Source organism: Pecten maximus, chromosome 18 (assembly GCF_902652985.1).
Source record: "Pecten maximus chromosome 18, xPecMax1.1, whole genome shotgun sequence".
Classification (NCBI taxonomy): domain Eukaryota; kingdom Metazoa; phylum Mollusca; class Bivalvia; order Pectinida; family Pectinidae; genus Pecten; species Pecten maximus.
In genome coordinates, this window is record NC_047032.1 from 20,900,974 (window position 1) to 20,918,915 (window position 17,942).

Sequence of the window (17,942 nt, forward strand, 5' to 3'; positions counted from 1 at the left end):
AACTGTCACTGCAGCTGTTTATTTACTTCCGGTTGCAAGTTCGAAACCTACGTGGGGCAGTTGCCAGGTACTGACCGTAGGCCGGTGGTTTTTCTCCGGGTACTCCGGCTTTCCTCCGCCTCCAAAACCTAGCACGTCCTTAAATGACCCTGGCTGTTAGTAGGACGTTAAACAAAACAAACCAACTGTCACTGCAGCTGTATATTTACTTCCGGTACATGGAGATACCAACTGTCACTACATTTGTATATTTACTTCCGGTATATGGAGATACCAACTGTCACTACATTTGTATATTTACTTCCGGTACATGGAGATACCAACTGTCACTGCAGCTGTATATTTACTTCCGGTACATGGAAATACCAACTGTCACTGCAGCTGTATATTTACTTCCGGTACATGGAGATACCAACTGTCACTACAGCTGTATATTTACTTCCGGTACATGGAGATACCAACTGTCACTACATTTGTATATTTACTTCCGGTACATGGAGCTACCAACTGTCACTGCAGCTGTATATTTACTTCCGGTACATGGAGATACCAACTGTCACTGCAGCTGTATATTTACTTCCGATATATGTATGTTCTAACTGTCACGGCTTTTGTATCTTTATTATGTATTATAAAATACCTGTTGATCATGCCAGGAATATTTTACATGGAATAACCAGTAACCTAAACATTTGTTCCATATTATACATAGTCAATAATTACCCAGCCCCTAGAATATCTATTACTATCAGAGTTTATAGCGGTGAAATGTACTTATTCTGTTTTTCAGCCTTCTGTATGATTGTTCTGGCTGTCCTCTCCGCACTACCAATCGCAGAAATAGTCATAGGTAAGGAGATACGAGGACGGAATTCCAACATGATATTGAAACAATATTAACCGAAATGGTCCTATTCAAGAAGAAAAATTAAACTTTAAAATCTTAGAACAGAATAAAAATGCAACTTTTGGCTATTGTTATATGGAGATTTTACTGTAGTATACAAACATGGGTCGTTAAATCGAGTTAAACATGACCCGTAATATCGAGGTCTTACTGTACTATATACACGTGTGCCTTTATATCGAATTAAACATAGTCGTTAAATCGAGTGTACACTGTGATATATAAGCAAGACTCGTTATATCGAGGTTATACTGTGTAACATGGTTCGTTATAACGATGTTTTACTGTTTAAATGGGAGTCGTTATAAAGCGGGTTTACAGTGTTAAGTGTGGAAGAAGCTGAATTGAAATATGATTTAAGGATCTGCTCTTCTGAAGGTTCAATCACGTTTTATGAATAACAAAAAACATGGCAATTTTATAGCAAGATTATATCTGAAAAATGTGTCAAAATTCCAGACTTCTCATGTAAGTAGATTGGTTTTTATAATAACTTTAAAACATGATTTATTTGGCAGTCATTTTGAAAATTGCTGTTTCTTTCATTTTGTGCAAGGCTCAAACTTCTAATTTTTGGACTTAACTGTTTTCATCTAGAACTATAATTGTGTTGGCAATTTTGAATGTTTCTAATTCATTTTTGCTGTAAAACAATTTTCAATACAATGACAATAGCAAACAACAAAGTGGAAAATCACACAGATTTTGTATTTTACTTTCACATTTTAGTGTAACTGGAACACTTAAAAATATTTTCCCGAAAAACTGAAAAATAATAGATATTACTTCAGGACAAAAAGGTAATCACGCTAACCACACATTTTTGTGTCGGGTTTAGAAAGAAAAACCTTTTCTCATTTGATCTGCAAAATATCATAAAAAGTTTGACAGCAGAACTTTTTATATTAAGTGTTAAATCTAGAAAAAATGGGTATTCATACTTCAAAATCGAGGGGTTATGGTTACATAAATTGCTATTCTGATTAAAAATAATTGGCTGGATCAATTCAACTTCTAACTTTAAAAAGAATATGCTAATTTTGTCAATTCCAAGAACATTCATACATCTCTGATATTACACATTAAAGATATTGCATGGATTTGTTGTGTGTATGTTCAAAACAGCAGAATTCACTTAAAATCACATATCATGTCAAGTTATAATCAACAATAGCCCAGATACGAGCACACCGACCTATGATTTTCACACCATCATACACACACAGACACACATACATACACACCATCATACACACACAGACACACATACATACACACCATCATACACACACAGACACACATACATACACACCATCATACACACACAGACACACATACATACACACCATCATACACACACAGACACACATACATACACACCATCATACACACACAGACACACATACATACACACCATCATACACACACAAACACATATTCAGTTTCCTGGTAGCGATCAATCGTATCAAGGGCTAAGTGTCTGTGTTGGTCATATCAACTCTTAGATAAAATAAAAATATATTCACATTATGATTATTAATTTTTTTTAATTAGATGAAATGAAAAATAATCATAATGAAAACACTCAGTACTCTTCCCTGTCCTGCCTTGAAATTCAAACTACAGTGTATATTAAACAAAGACCTTGAATAGGTGGGCAAAAACGTGGCTTGTAACCTTAAATCCCGATAAAACTGTTGTTCTTTTTATATCAAATAGAAGTAATGTTGATGAATTAATTGAATTAAAATTTAACGGTAACAGTTTAGATTTTACAGATCGTCATAAACAGTTAGGCGTTGTTTTCAGTTCCAGTGTCAAATAGAGGGGGTCAGGGGGAAGCAATATATTCTTCAGTAATGAAGAAAATAAATGTCTTAAGAAGTTGAAATTTTCATTAAAACGTGACGCTCTTTTCAGGATATACCGCACTTTCATTCTACCCATATTAGAATATGCATATGAGGTCTGTGATGGTTGCTCTATTTCTGAATTTGTAAAATTAGAAAAAAAAAACGCAACGTGAAGCTTCTAGAATCATAACGGGCCTCCCATCTTATACCAGTACATATTTTTTTATAATATGAAACGGAGTTAGAAACATTATCTACCAGGAGGAAAAGAAAAAAAGCTACAACTCTTTTATAGCATGCGTACTCACCAAACACCCGACTATCTTTCTTCCTTACTTCCTTTCACAGTACATGATCAAGTTGGCTATTCTCTAAGAAATAGAGATAACTTTAGAATCCCTTTTTTAGACTATCATTACCTTACTCTTCCTTTTTACCTTCTACAGTCCGTTGTTGGAATAACATCGGAAGTTCTGCTAAATCATCAATCTCGTTGATTTTTTTAAAGAGCCATGAAACCCGATGACATATCTTCTTCCTATTTTGGCATTCGGGACCGCAAATAAAATGTTATACATACAAAGCTTAGATACCAGTCTAGTTCTCTAAACTATAACGTATTGCGGGTAAACCTTGTGGAAACCCCTAGCTGTACATGTGGACATATCTATGTAAATGTTTATCGTGTTTCTTCCAATGTAACCTATATAATAATGAGAGAAATGTCCTTTTGCAATAATATGAATTTATAAATAACTTGTGATATAGATTTAATTTTATTCGGTAGTGAAGATTTGTCGTTTGATTCTAATTAAGAAATATTCTTATATGTTCAAAATTTCATTACAACTAGCAATAGATATTAGGAATTGACTGCGGTTTTACTCTCGTTATTTCATTATTGCGGGTTATTTTAGTTGCAATAACTTGTGCCCAATCCTTTTTTAAACTTTGTGCAATAAAATATGTTTAAACTTTAAAATAAATATAAGGAATGAAACTTGTTTTAACATTCATGAGATCATAACAACATTCGCTTTCTAGACATTCATGGAATATGTCCAGAAGCCAATGTTGTTATGACGTCTAATCTGTACTACATCATCAAAGCAACACGACACAAACGTCAGAATGCCAGCTAGCCCGCCGTGCGCTATAGTTTAATCAATCGAAACATATAACATTCATTAATAAACGTTAAATTGTCAATACTCTCCCCATACGTATATGTACATTGAACTATGAATATGATATCCCGTTTCTCATACCTATTTACGTGTATACGAAAACAAAACGAAGCAAGTGCGATATTGTAGAGAATAAGAAGCCGAGCGAGCCTCCCGAACCTGAAAAATAACTTGTAAAAACAGGCAAAATCAGGAGGTGCACCAGCCCTAAATACTCGAAACTTCAAAAATGCTGGGATCACTCTACAATGTCCACCCTACGCCTAACCACGGCTCCTGCCAAAATGTGATGTATACGTACATTCGCATAAAATTTACCAAAATTTCAACAAACTAAACATCCGTCGCACTAGAAAGGCGGCTAGAAAATAACCCAGGTACCCGCGTACAGCGTACACGTACCGCACGTGTTGTGTACGAGACCAATATGATTAGCCCAGAACGTTCGGTGATCTCCGTACCAAACCAATAAGACAAACCGAACCGCAGGCATATATTACCTTATATGAATAAGTGAGTAGGAGTTGTCTCCCTTGGTGTTGTTTGTTGCATGTACAGCTGGGTCTATTATCGGTATGGAAACAACAAAAATCATTTTAACACGGCAGTAACTATAGTGATCACATATAAGCCGCATTGAGATTAAAAGTAAACACATACTTTGAAACGACTCCGAGACATAGTTTTAAACTCTGTTCAATATCAACAGGAAGATGAAGTCTACCTCTTACATCGTAAAACTAAACTCTTTCTGCACTGAAAAATATCTCAAACGGGCCACAAAAATTAACCACAAATTGAAACAAGCATTATTTGTTTGATCACTTTCTCCCAATGAAAGTATGAGCAGCATCCGTACCGTAGACCTGAAGATACAATGAATGCAGGCTGATACACGACGCAAGGAAATGTATTATTATTATCATTTTATTTTGAAAACTTATGTTATGTTACAAAATGATGGATGGTGTTAATGGACAGCATTGCACCTGAACAAAGACATATATATCTGGCAATGTTGCGACTCACGTTTTAAATGGCCGCTATGTGTAATGCGGTTTTTGTTGGCTCATAATATACTAGTTGATTATTAAGATTATTAAAATGTAAACATAACAGCAGACTTTACTTGTGTGTTTATGTTACAAAATGAGCAGACTTTACTTGTGTGTTTATGTTACAAAATGAGCAGACTTTACTTGTGTGTTTATGACGGTATGAACGCAACGATATGTCGTACTTTTAAATACTTTCCCTGCCATCCTAGTTATCAATGCGAATTTCGACAAATCGCTTACTGTACACGTTGCTTACCTTTCAGGTTCGATGTACATGGACGAATGTCCCGTGGCTAAATATGTACCTGTGTATTTGGTTGTAATCGGAGCTGTATGTCTTGTTAAGTTTCTATCCATCGTCTGTCAGAACATCCATGACCGGCAGAATGAGGATCAACGCAACAGCCAGACCAACGGGTTTGACCAAATCCTCAACATCTTCCTCTTGGTGTGGTTTATACTTGGTAAGTCTCATTATACTATTAGTGACGCATTATACTGTGAGGGAGTCATTCGAGACAAGGACACAAAATTGGCAATTATGAAATCCAAGTATACAAGCATAGGTAGCACACTACAGTAGGACAGCCTGGCCATGGGCGATTTTTTTTGCTACGCAACTAACTCCTGTATCATGATATGCATAAAAAATTTAAAAATAAATAAATGTACACTATAATTGGTATATTCATTATGAAGAAGTACATACAGGCATCACATTTGTTAAAACTAAAATAAATAAATGGTTCCGGATTTTAAGTTTCCGGATTTTCCGAAAATGTGTTAACACAGGAAATTTAGTTCTGACTACAGCGAAAAATGGAGGCTCATAATCAAGGTAAGATAGCGGGAAAACTTAATGTACAACATATGTCAAAACAAGATTGATTCTGTCTTTGGGATAGAAAAATATTGTGTAGAGAATTGTGTCATTTTGGGTCAAATATGATATTTTGCAATTTTTAAGCTATTTCTAAGTTGTTTCCATAGTATTCACAGCTCTAAAAAATATAGCAAAAATAAGTTTACTTATCCTTGAGAGCTGTATTAAAATTGCAAATGTTGTACAGATAACAAATATATACTTTATTAGAGGTAATATGTAGGGTTAACTGGCAATGTTTACATATCTAAAACATGTGCCTTATTTTTTCAGAATTGGGCATTTTTATTGTACACTGCTACCATACTTGTTGGTACATCCGCATATGCATATCTCTTTCAAACCTTCACATAACCGTAAACACAAAGACATTTAAACAACTTACTAAAGGGGGTGAGAGTATCGACTACGGTCACTTACATGATACGTGATTGTTTGTTGTAGGTAACCGCTGGGTATACGGGGCACATACTGTGTGGGTGTCAGACCCTGCCTCGGCGCTCTACTGTCACCCAACATTGTACTACTTCGCCTATTGGAGCATCACCTCGTTTTACATATTCTGTGGCGCAGCGTGCTTGGGTATGTGTGTTATGACGTGTATATGTGGAAACAATAGGGCGCAGAGGTAACCCTCATTGGACTGAAGGACACATGCTTAAGTGACGGACATGTACCTGTCTCAATTCAAAGATGGATGAAAACTCACCTCGCAGGACAAAATGACAATACACCTGCCTCATTAAGCAGGCGACATTGACTTGGACTCCGTCTGCCCTGTGTTATGTAAAATCTGTGATATCGTTACATTCTAAGCAGTATTGGTGCATATTACTTCATAGGACACGTGACCATACTCTCCATCTACACAAATACAAGTGTAGAACAACATGAATTGTGACCTGTGGCAGAGCGACGTTGATGCTTAAGACTATAAACGATTCTTTAACATTGATGGGCTTCCATTCCCGTTCCACGTGCTTCCATTCCTGTTCCACGTGCCTCCATTCCCGTTCCACGTGCTTCCATTCCCGTTCCACGTGCCTCCATTCCGATTATACATTCTACAATTCCGGTACCACGTGAGTTTCTATTCCCGTTCCACGTGTTTCCATTCAGATACACGTGCTTCGATCCCCGTTCCACGTTCATTTATTCCGTTTTACGTGCTTCTATTCCAGTTCCACGTTCTTCCATTCCCGTATCACGTGCTCCTTTATTCAGTTAGACGTTATTAATACATTGTGTCCGTTTTATCCACGGAATTATAGCCTCACCAACGCGTGAATCAAAACGACCATCCTGTTTACATAAAATCCTATATCAGAAAGTCTTGTTCATTAATTTCGTGTATGATATTGATATTGAAAGTGGGATTTAAGATGGAGGGATGAGGGTGCAAATATCATCAACGTTGAGTTGGTTCAGTGTTTGTTTTCCTCGAATCTTCCATTCTAAGTTGGGTATTGATTTATTAGAATGTATCATGTAACGTTATTGTTTTACATGCGTGGTTTATTATTTATATAAACATGGACACTCCAACACGGACACCGTCCAACAAATTAAAGGATCTGCCGATTAGATAATATATGTGTCAAGTCCTCGGGCCGATCCGTGTATACAAATTATGACCTCTGTAACATATACAATGTCACGTGATGTAAATTTAGGAATAGTTGCTATATAACTGAAGTTTAAATACGTGTTTTTATTAATAGAGTACGGCGTGAAGATGTTTTTAAACATTGCAGCTTGTACATATTTTTTGATTTTGACAATATTTTATATATAAAGTAGGTGTATTATATTTTTTTAGCTCGTCTCTTCGGATAAGAGTGAGTGCTTATGTTGTCACTCCGGCGTCGGTTTTTGAAATGTTAAGTTGTTGGTACAAGTGTTGAAAGGCATAGTAATGTATGGTAATATGGTTCCTCTGGGGGTTAAACTATCACCTGACGGAGTTAAACTAAAAGATTTCTTTGGGGAAAAAACTGATTTTTGAAATTTTTTGCGTTAAGTGTTTGGTTCAAGTGTTGAAAAGTATTGGTACATCACTTTATAATTTTACTAGGGTGCTGATATTTGGCAATAGAGTCCAACTAGAGTTAAACTATTTCCTGCTGGAGTTAAACTTAAAGATTTTGTTGAAAAAACCCAGATTTTTCAAATTTTTGGACTTAGAATATTTATGCGATAAGTTTTTGGTGCAAGTGTTAAAAGCTTTTAATACATCACTTTATACTTGTACTAGGGTGCTGATATTTGGCAATAGAGTCCCCCTGGAGTTACACTTTCCCTTCTTGGAGTAAAACTGCAAAAAAAAGAACAATGTGAAAACGCTTACATTAGACAATTTATACCGGTCCACATTTTTCAAGGGAGACAACTCTCATTAGGATAATATTTTATCAAAAAAGATTTAGGCCCAAAAGCAATTATTTAATATATTTATTCAATCTACAACAGCATAGCTTGACTCCCGAATGTTTGTCAACAAATAATTTACATATATATAAAAATTGGTATGGTTTTGAAAATTGCATGAATACACAAAACACAATCTAATCAAGTAAACAATATAAATATTATTAATGCAATTTGCGAAACAATACTAATATATATATATTTCAACTATTTATTGACAAACATTTGCGAGACGAGTTATGTTGTCCTCTAACAGCTCTTGTTTGATCTTATTTATGAATTTTTTGATTCTATTGTTTTCCTGCCCATCAGCAATATGAGACATTTTGGTCCAAAGAACACAAGATCAGATAGACGTTCACAGAGAGAAACTCATCAAACCAAAACTGAAATGTTAAAAGGTAAAAATCTCAAAATCACTGAAACAGAACTGGCTGTAAAGCATATTACACTTTATGGTATACATGTAGTTATGTTGCACTAAGCATTGTAGAAACTTGATAACGCAGTATATGTCAACACAAAAATGTACCGTGCTAAGTTTAAGTGTTTTTTTACTCGAGGTGGAAAAGTCATGTCACCTCATAAACCTTCGTGTTTATGTTCGAGTACTGCAGTTGTCTCTAATCAGCTGTGGTCAGTCTGTGCTTTTGTCTGTTGTAAGATGTGGTCAGTCTGTACTTTCGTTTGTTATTAGCTGTGGTCAGTCTGTACTTGTGTCTGTTGTTAGCTGTGGTCAGTCTGTACTAGTGTCTGTGTTTACTTGTGATCAGTCTGTACTTGTGTCTGTTGTTACTTGTGGTCAGTCTGTACTTGTGTCTGTTATTAGCTGTGGTCAGTCTGTACTTGTGCCTGTTATTAGCTTTGGTCAGTCTGTACTTGTGTCTGTTATTAGCTGTGGTCAGTCTGTACTAGTGTCTGTTTTTAGCTGTGGTCACTCTGTACTTGTGTCTGTTATTAGCTGTGGTCACTCTGTACTTGTGTCTGTTATTAGCTGTGGTCAGTCTGTACTTGTGCCTGTTATTAGCTGTGGTCAGTCTGTACTAGTGTCTGTTTTTAACTGTGGTCAGTCTGTACTTGTGTCTGTTATTAGCTGTGGTCACTCTGTACTTGTGCCTGTTATTAGCTGTGGTCAGTCTGTACTAGTGTCTGTTTTTACCTGTGGTCAGTCTGTACTTGTGTCTGTTATTAGCTTTGGTCACTCTGTACTTGTGTCTGTTATTTGCTGTGGTCACCCTGTACTTGTGCCTGTTATTAGCTGTGGTCAGTCTGTACTAGTGTCTGTTATTAGCTGTGGTAACTCTGTACTTGTGCCTGTTATTAGCTGTGGTCACTCTGTACTTGTGTCTGTTATTAGCTGTGGTCACTCTGTACTTGTGCCTGTTATTAGCTGTGGTCAGTCTGTACTTGTGTCTGTTATTAGCTGTGGTCAGTCTGTACTTGTGCCTGTTATTAGCTGTGGTCAGTCTGAACTTGTGTCTGTTATTAGCTGTGGTCAGTCTGTACTTGTGTCTGTTGTTACTTGTGGTCAGTCTGTACTTGTGTCTGTTGTCACTTGTTGTCAGTCTGTTCTTTAGAAACGTTAATCGACGCCAGACATGATCCGGACTGTTGTTGAATGTTGTCAAAATGATTATATGTCCCCACGGGGTTTGCCTTTCAACTTGTTTTTATCGATGTATGCAACATTTTGCCGTATCAATCCCAGTTTGTCCGTTTGTTTTTTTGACTGAATTAGTGTAAATGAATTTGCATATGCGTGTTCTGTTCGTTATGGATCTGTTTTCTAACGGGTTCTTTACATTGTTATATACCATTGAGCACCTTGTTAAATTTAGCTTGATATTCTGTGATAAGATATTTACATATCAAATGTGTAAACCACGTGTGTTGGTACACCGTACCAATATGAATACCAATGATGTATACGGACTATGTTATGTTTGTTACATTGTGTTTGGTTTTATAAATAAAATATTTTATATTTCAACATTTACAATAAGTTCTTGCATTTTGTTTAGAGTGCCAATGACATGTATGATACGCCGTATAGACCCACTGTGACGACATTACCTTGACCTTTTTAAGGTTGAAGGTGTGCAGGTTTTGAAGGTGACTTTGTCATGTTGAACATAGTGCTGAGGGTGGTTTTCTTTATCGCACTTGAAGAGGACATCAACTCACCAAGGAACCTCCCAGAATTGAGCCCAAATTGGTGCTGAAATGAGGACAAATAAAGTCAAACGAGGACAAAATGAGAATAAATGAGAATCAAACATGATACAGAAGTTTTGTTGATATTTCTATTTGTTTCAACTAAATCCTTTTACATAAATAGTTCTAAAAACCAACCTTTATCAACAAAATACATTTTAGAAAAAAAAAATTCAAAATGCATCCTTTTATAAAAATTCGTTCGAAATAAGGACAGACGAGTAGAAATAAGGACAAAAGCGGACAAAAAGGAAAAACTGAGACAAATTAGGAAAAAACACAATACAGAATCAACACTTTCACTGAAAAAGAATTTAAAATATTACAAACATTACTCTTAAAACAAAGGGAGTTTCAAAAGTCATCGAGATTTTCCATTGAAAAATATTATCTGGAGAATCTGCTATAGGAATGGCATTAGACGCACAATATGTTTTGATAATGCAAGTAATTCATTTGTCCGTCAATAAATAGTGAATAAATAATGTTAACAAATTTTGGTGGCAGCGGTGGGATTTGTATTGCTTGTGGTGTGGTTTGTTATTGCTGTATGATTAGCTGCATGGTTGGAGGATACTGGATGATTGGTTTGGACCAGTCGCTTTTGTTGTGAGTACTTGATTGTGCAATAGTGAACATCTACTACATGTATTGTGTAAGTATTAAACTTTCATCGTAGAGTAGTTTACCATAAACATAGACTTAATTCTGGAAGCTCACCAATTTTCATTAGCGGAAGAAAATGCGTTCACTGAATTTAAGGTAAGTGCATTTTTATTTAACTTTAGTATTACGCTTGCAGTTGTGATGGTACTGTGGAATGCACTTTACTGGATTTTCTGTTTCAGATTTTGTAAATATTGTTGACTACTACAAATATTGCATATATGAATATTTTGCGTAGTTGTGAGAAACTAGAGTTACTTTTGTTTTGTGCTGTCATTTTTGCAAACATGACGTCGCTTACAGAATTGACGGACATAGGCACTAATATGGGTTTGACAGAACAGGAGTTGCGGAAATTTGTGTTTAGTGAGTAGGCTAAAGAACGTGATGAGAGAGAACGTGAGAGAGAACTTAAGAAAGCTGAGGCTGAGAGAGTTCATGAGATAGAGATGTTGAAGATGCAGTCTGACTTGGAACGGGATCGTGAAGTGAGGGCAAGTAATGACCATATGCGTCAGATGGAGTTATTGCACTCCGGAAGTCAGAGACGAGACAGCCAGACCCCTTGTGTTGTTAGAGGACCAAAACTCCCTTCTTTCGAGGAAGGTAGGGATAACATCGATTCATATCTTCAGCGATTTCAACGATTTGCTACTACACAAAAATGGGATAAAGCTACTCAATGGGCTCCGAACCTGAGCGTGCTTTTGAAAGGTAAGGCCCTGGATGTATTTACCAGGTTACCAGTTGATCAAAGTATGGATTATGATGTACTTAAGAATGCTCTTTTAAAACGATTTGAGATGACAGAATATGGATTCCGTAGACGATTTAGAGAGGGCAGACCAGAGAAAGGTGAAACATTCAGTCAGTTTGCTGTGCGACTAGAGAGCTATTTTCTTCGATGGATGGAGATGGCCGGATCAGGGAAGTCGTCTGATGAGCTGAAGGATTTGATGCTTCGTGACCAATTTGTTTGTGCGTGTGGAAATGATTTAACATTGTTTCTTAAGGAACGTGTTCCTTCTTCGGTAAAGGAAATGGCTAAGCTAGCGGACCAATATGCTGAAGCCAGAGGTGACGCAAGTAGTTTATTGAAGCCTCGAACAGGTGGACAGAAGTTGTCGCAAAACAGCTCCAGTAAGGAAGGACATCACCAGTCAAGTAAAGCGTTTGGGACGTCTACAGAGGACAAGGACAAACAGCGCTCCGGAAGTTCGGGAAAGCATTGCTTCATATGCAAGAAACCGGATCATCTGTCCTACAACTGTCCGCGTAAGACAAAGAAGGGTGAAGTTCATTGTGTTTCCTCGAAGACGAGTCAGAAAGGTAGAGGAAAGAATTCCAGTATGCAGTCTGATCCAAATCTAGTTACTACTTCCTGTGATACAAGCGTTTGTATGCCTGTCGTTAAGGGACGAATAGGCGGTAAGGATGTGGATGTGTTGAGAGATACCGGTTGTTCTGGTGTGATCATTAGGAACTCTTTCGTACAGGAGACCGATTTAACTGGTGAAATACAGATTTGCATTCTGGCAAATGGACAAAGGATAAGTGTACCAGTAGCTAATGTTGTTGTACAAACACCTTACTACAGTGGAACCGTGCGTGCTTGGTGTATGCAGAGTCCTGTGTATGACATTATACTAGGGAATATCGAGGGTGTTAGACCAGCCGATAACCCAGACCCAGGTTGGAATAGTGATGTGAAGAGTGCGAGTGCGGTGCAGACAAGAGCCCAGAAGGAGAGGGAAAACCGTCCATATCGATCACTCAAGTACCCAAGGCTGTTTCAGATTTGGGATCACCAGCAGATATAAAGTCAGCTCAGGAAAATGATGACAGTTTGCAGAAGTATTGGGAACTTGGCTAAAGAAGGGTCAGTTAAGTATCGTTCCGATGGTGGACAGTCAAAGTTTTATATCAACCATGGACTATTGTTCAGAGAGTTTTAGAGTGCCAATGGTCAGTTGTTTAAACAGTTATGTGTACCAACTAAGTTTAGACCAACAGTGCTACAGCTGGCACACGAGTCAATGATGGCTGGTCACATGGGTGCAAAAAGGACTACGGAGAGGGTAACAGCAGAATTTTTCTGGCCAGGACTTATAGCGGATGTCACAAGGTTTTGTCGTTCCTGTGATGTGTGCCAGAGAACCTTTCCAAAGGGAAGAGTAGGAAAAGTTCCTTTGGGATCAATGCCGTTGATTGATATTCCATTCCATCGCGTGGCTATTGATATAGTTGGACCTCTCGACCCTGCAACTGTTCGCGGAAATCGCTATATTTTGACGATCGTCGATTATGCGACCCGCTATCCTGAAGCGGTGCCATTGAAAGTTATAGAGACGGAACGTGTAGCCGAAGCACTAGTAGATGTGTATAGCCGAGTAGGAATTCCTCAAGAGGTTTTGACGGACCAAGGCGCACAATTTACTTCCAATCTCATGAATGAAGTCAGTCGGCTATTGTCAATCCGTCGCTTGATCACTACACCCTACCATCCAATGTGCAATGGACTTGTAGAGAGATTTAACGGGACACTAAAGCAGATGCTGCGCAGAATGTGTTCAGAGCGTCCGCGTGATTGGGACAAGTATATCAATGCTTTGCTGTTCGCTTATCGCGAAGTGATGCAGGAATCGTTGGGTTTTTCGCCATTCGAACTATTGTATGGTAGGAAGATTCGAGGACCGATGATGATACTTCGGGAATTGTGGACTAAAGATGTTCCGGATCCTGACACCAAAACGACGTACCAATATGTCATGGATTTGAAGGACAGACTAGAAGAAACTTGCAAGATTGCGCAAGAACAGTTGAAGTCTGCAAAAGGTCGGCAAGCGAAGTATTATAACCGGAAGGCAAAGGAGAGGAAAATGGAGGCTGGGCAAAAAGTGTTGGTTCTGCTTCCAACGAAGAGGAACAAACTTTTAATGCAGTGGAAGGGACCCTACACAATCGAAGAACGGAAGGGATCTATGGACTACAAGGTTGACATAGACGGGAAAAGTAAGACCATACATGCCAATCTTCTTCGATTGTATGTCGAAGAGACAGTAACTGTGTTGTAGATGGAGAGAAAGGTGTTATGTCAGTCGTGGCTGCAGCGATCATTGAGGAAGAGGGAGATAGTGCCGACGAAGAGATGAATGAGGATGCGATGACGGCGCCAAATGCAATCCAAACCGAGACCATATATGATGTTTTAGTGGCAGAGTTGTTGACATATTCTCAGAAGGCAACGGTCAAAGCAATGTTGACGGAGTTTGAGGACGTAGTAACCGACGTTCCGGGAAGAACTAACCTTGGAGAACATGATATCCACACTTTGACAAGTACACCGGTGAGAGTGAAAAGTCACAAAATTCCCTACAACATGAAGACAACTATCCAGGAGGAGGTGGGGAAGATGCTGAAGATGGGGGTTATCCAGCCGTCTGAGTCGCCATACTCAGCGCCTGTTGTAATCGTGAAGAAGAAAGACGGTAGCAATAGGTTTTGTATCGACTATCGCCAACTAAATCGGGTAACGATTTTCGATGCAGAGCCTATGCCAAATGCAGAGGAGATATTCGCTCGCTTGTCTGGACATCGTTATTTCTCCCGATTAGATCTTAGTAAAGGTTACTGGCAGATGCCAATGGCGGAATCAGGAAAGAAAAAGACTGCCTTTTCCACGCCAATTGGATTGTTCGAGTTCGTTGGTAATGCCTTTCGGATTGGTAAATGCTCCAGCGACATTTTGTCGTATCATGCGGAAACTACTACATGGGTTGCCTGGAATAGAGAGTTTCATCGATGATATTCTTGTGTATACCAAGACATGGGAGGAACACGTCACCATTCTGAAGACATTGTTTGAACGCCTACGAGATGCGAGACTCACGGCAAGACCTTCCAAGTGTGCCTTAGGCTACGGAAGTCTTGAATGTCCTGGACACATTGTTGGAGATCAACAGCTTTTGCCCAACCCAGATAAGATCAAGGCGATTATGGATGTTCCAGCTCCAAAGACTAAAAAGCAGGTGCGGTCTTTTATTGGTATGGCAGGATTCTATCGAAAGTTTATCCCCAATTTTGCGGCCATTTCATTGCCATTGACGGATCTGACAAGAAAAGGTCAACCGAATCAGGTTACTTGGCAAGAGCCTCAGGAAAGAGCTTTCCAGACATTGAAGAAGATGTTATCTTCGGGGCCTATATTGAGATTGGCAGATATTGATCGGGAGTTCATTTTACAGACCGACGCTTCGGATTACGGTCTAGGAGCAGTTCTTCTTCAGGAGGAAGATGGAATTGTATTCCCAGTGGCCTATGCAAGCCGAAAGCTGAAAGGAAGTGAACGTTCTTATGCGGTAGTAGAGAAATTATGTTTGGCTGTGGTATGGGGTATCAGCAAGTTTCAGAAGTATCTGTACGGTAGGCAGTTCATTCTAGAAACTGACCACCAACCCTTGATCTATCTGAACAAGATGAAAGGTACTAATGCACGACTTATGCGTTGGTCTTTGCAAATTCAGCCTTATCGATTCGTGTTACGGGCGATAAGAGGCAAGGATAATGTTGGTGCTGATTGCCTCAGCAGACTAGTAAATGATTCTAGGAAATCATTGACTGTATTCCAGTAGACACTTTGGTTATCTTTTGTAAATATGTATATAGACGCTGTCTGTGTGTGGTATGTTTAAAATAGAATTTGCTTACAAATTTATTTCTCAAAATGGGGGCATATGTCACACACCGACATTTGTTGGTAAGTATATTATACATATAGTTTGAATTATCGCGCGTGTATGCACGATAGTTAACTCAGGTAAGTACGGAAGTAGACGACTGCGCATGTATACAGGTGGGAAACAGATTTCAAATACAGGTGTGATACAGGTGTGCGGGTTTACCAGCGTGAAATACAGATCACGGTAAGTTCATTAATAAGTCTACTTTATTTTAGGTTAGTTTATTGATATGTCTGTACTGTATTTATCATACAATAAGCGATATATTGGTGTATAGCAACGCTATTATATGATTTAGGTCAGGTGTTCGGTAGCGAGTTGTTTACAGGTAAGGAATGCGTGCACGGGTATGAGTGAGTACGAGTATTATATCGGGTGTGCGTGAGTTATTTACGAATATCTTATGGAGAAAGTCAGTAATTAGATATATTAAAAATGTACAATTAGTAAAAGTTATTCTTAAATGTGTATGTATTGAATATGTATGTAGCGATAACTGTGGGTGTTCGCGTATGTTTACACGGTAAGGTATGTACGTGTTTGTACGCTATGGAATGTAAAAGTAAATAGTTTAGAATGTTATATTTTAATAAGTTTTATTGTATATATTGTTAAATAACAATTAGTCATAGGATGTTATTATTATGTTGTAGCTTTTTCCGCTGTCATATCTACGATATGGTGAATGCTGACGACGTCAGAAACTATGGAAGCCTATATATACTGAGCTTCATTACTGTGGTCTACCTACTGATGGAAACCTGTATGGTACACACATATTGATGTGTAATTTATGGAAACCTGTCTGGTACACACATATTGATGTGTAATTTATGGAAACCTGTATGGTACACGCATATTGATGTGTAATTTATGGAAACCTTTGGTATCGACCCATTCCAGGGTTTATATTAAGGTCATGTGATTTGACCTGTGACAGGCTGTGTTTTTGGTACATCTGTGTGATGTTTCGTGGATATGAGGACATACGGAAGCTGAACTACAGATCAGCAGATGGACTCATTGTTCAGGATCATGGACAACATTGTGTTGGATGAAGAGGCAAATGTTAGATGATGAACTGTGACATTGTGGAAAGCTAGACTGTTTTAGGTGTTGTTCATAGGACAGTGTAGTGTATATAGAATATATATATATATTCTATGTGTAATATAGTATTGGCTAATGGTGCATAGTGTCAATGTACAGGTGTGAGAGGATTGTGTATACAGTGTATGCTTGGGGATATTTGCGTGTGTTAGGATTAATCAGCTGTATATAAATAAATAAATGTATATATTTGTAATCATCTGTAACTTATTTATTATTTCATAATTACAAGCAATAACATTCGGTTACGTTAACAATTTTTGAAATTATGTAAAATGATACAGTGTATATCGTGACAGTCTTGTGACAAATGGAGAAAAGTAAATACGAGATACTTGTAGGAAAAGTTTCCCTGGAGATTTCCCTTGAGTTTTCTACATGAGAAACAGCTGTATAAGAAATGAATACCTAATATGCTGTATAAGAAATGAATACCTAATATGCTGTATATTGGTTTGGTTTGGTTTATTTTGTTTAACGTCCTATTAACATCTAAGGTCATTTAAGGACGGCCTCCCGTGAGTGCGACATGCATGCGTGTGGTGAGTGCGTATGTGTGTTTTGGGAGGCTGCGGTATGTTCGTGTTACGTCTCCATGGGATAGGCCGGAACTTTTGCCGATTTATAGTGCTACCTCACTGAAGCATACTGCCGAAGACACCCAGCAGCACACCACACCCGGTCACATTATACTGACAACGGGCGAACCAGTCGTCCCACTCCAAATATGCTGAGCGCTAAACAGGAGTAGCAACTACCATTTTTAAAGGCTCTGGTATGTCTCGGCTAGCGGACAGAACCCAAAACCTTCCTTACAGCGGCGAACGCTCAACTAAAGGCCAAAAGCGAGGCATTGTCAAGGGAGACATTAGGAAGAAGAAAGTTGTTCAGAAAGAAG

At 38.2% G+C, this 17,942-nt stretch overlaps 2 protein-coding genes across 3 annotated transcripts in view; both read left to right on the forward strand.

Annotated features, from left to right (window-relative positions):
* Positions 1 to 8,204, forward strand: part of LOC117316850 — a 34,347-nt gene extending 26,143 nt beyond the window's left edge. For both annotated transcript variants that reach the window (XM_033871631.1, XM_033871630.1), the window contains exons 7-9: positions 791 to 850; positions 5,269 to 5,469; positions 6,333 to 8,204. In XM_033871631.1, coding sequence (XP_033727522.1) covers positions 791 to 850; positions 5,269 to 5,469; positions 6,333 to 6,520 — 449 coding nt within the window. In that variant the 3' untranslated portion in view covers positions 6,521 to 8,204. The remainder of the gene's footprint in view (positions 1 to 790; positions 851 to 5,268; positions 5,470 to 6,332) is intronic.
* A 3,440-nt stretch (positions 8,205 to 11,644) lies between these two features.
* On the forward strand, positions 11,645 to 17,243 carry LOC117316074. Its single transcript, XM_033870560.1, has 2 exons — positions 11,645 to 16,117; positions 16,588 to 17,243. Exon 1 carries the CDS (start codon positions 11,645 to 11,647, stop codon positions 13,013 to 13,015), a length of 1,371 nt encoding a protein of 456 aa, XP_033726451.1. The 3' UTR covers positions 13,016 to 16,117; positions 16,588 to 17,243.
* The last annotated feature ends 699 nt before the right edge of the window (positions 17,244 to 17,942 follow it).

Excerpts from the sequence above, each read along its gene's own strand:
- LOC117316074 (XM_033870560.1), top strand. The coding sequence starts at position 11,645 with ATGTTGAAGATGCAGTCTGACTTGGAACGGGATCGTGAAGTGAGGGCA.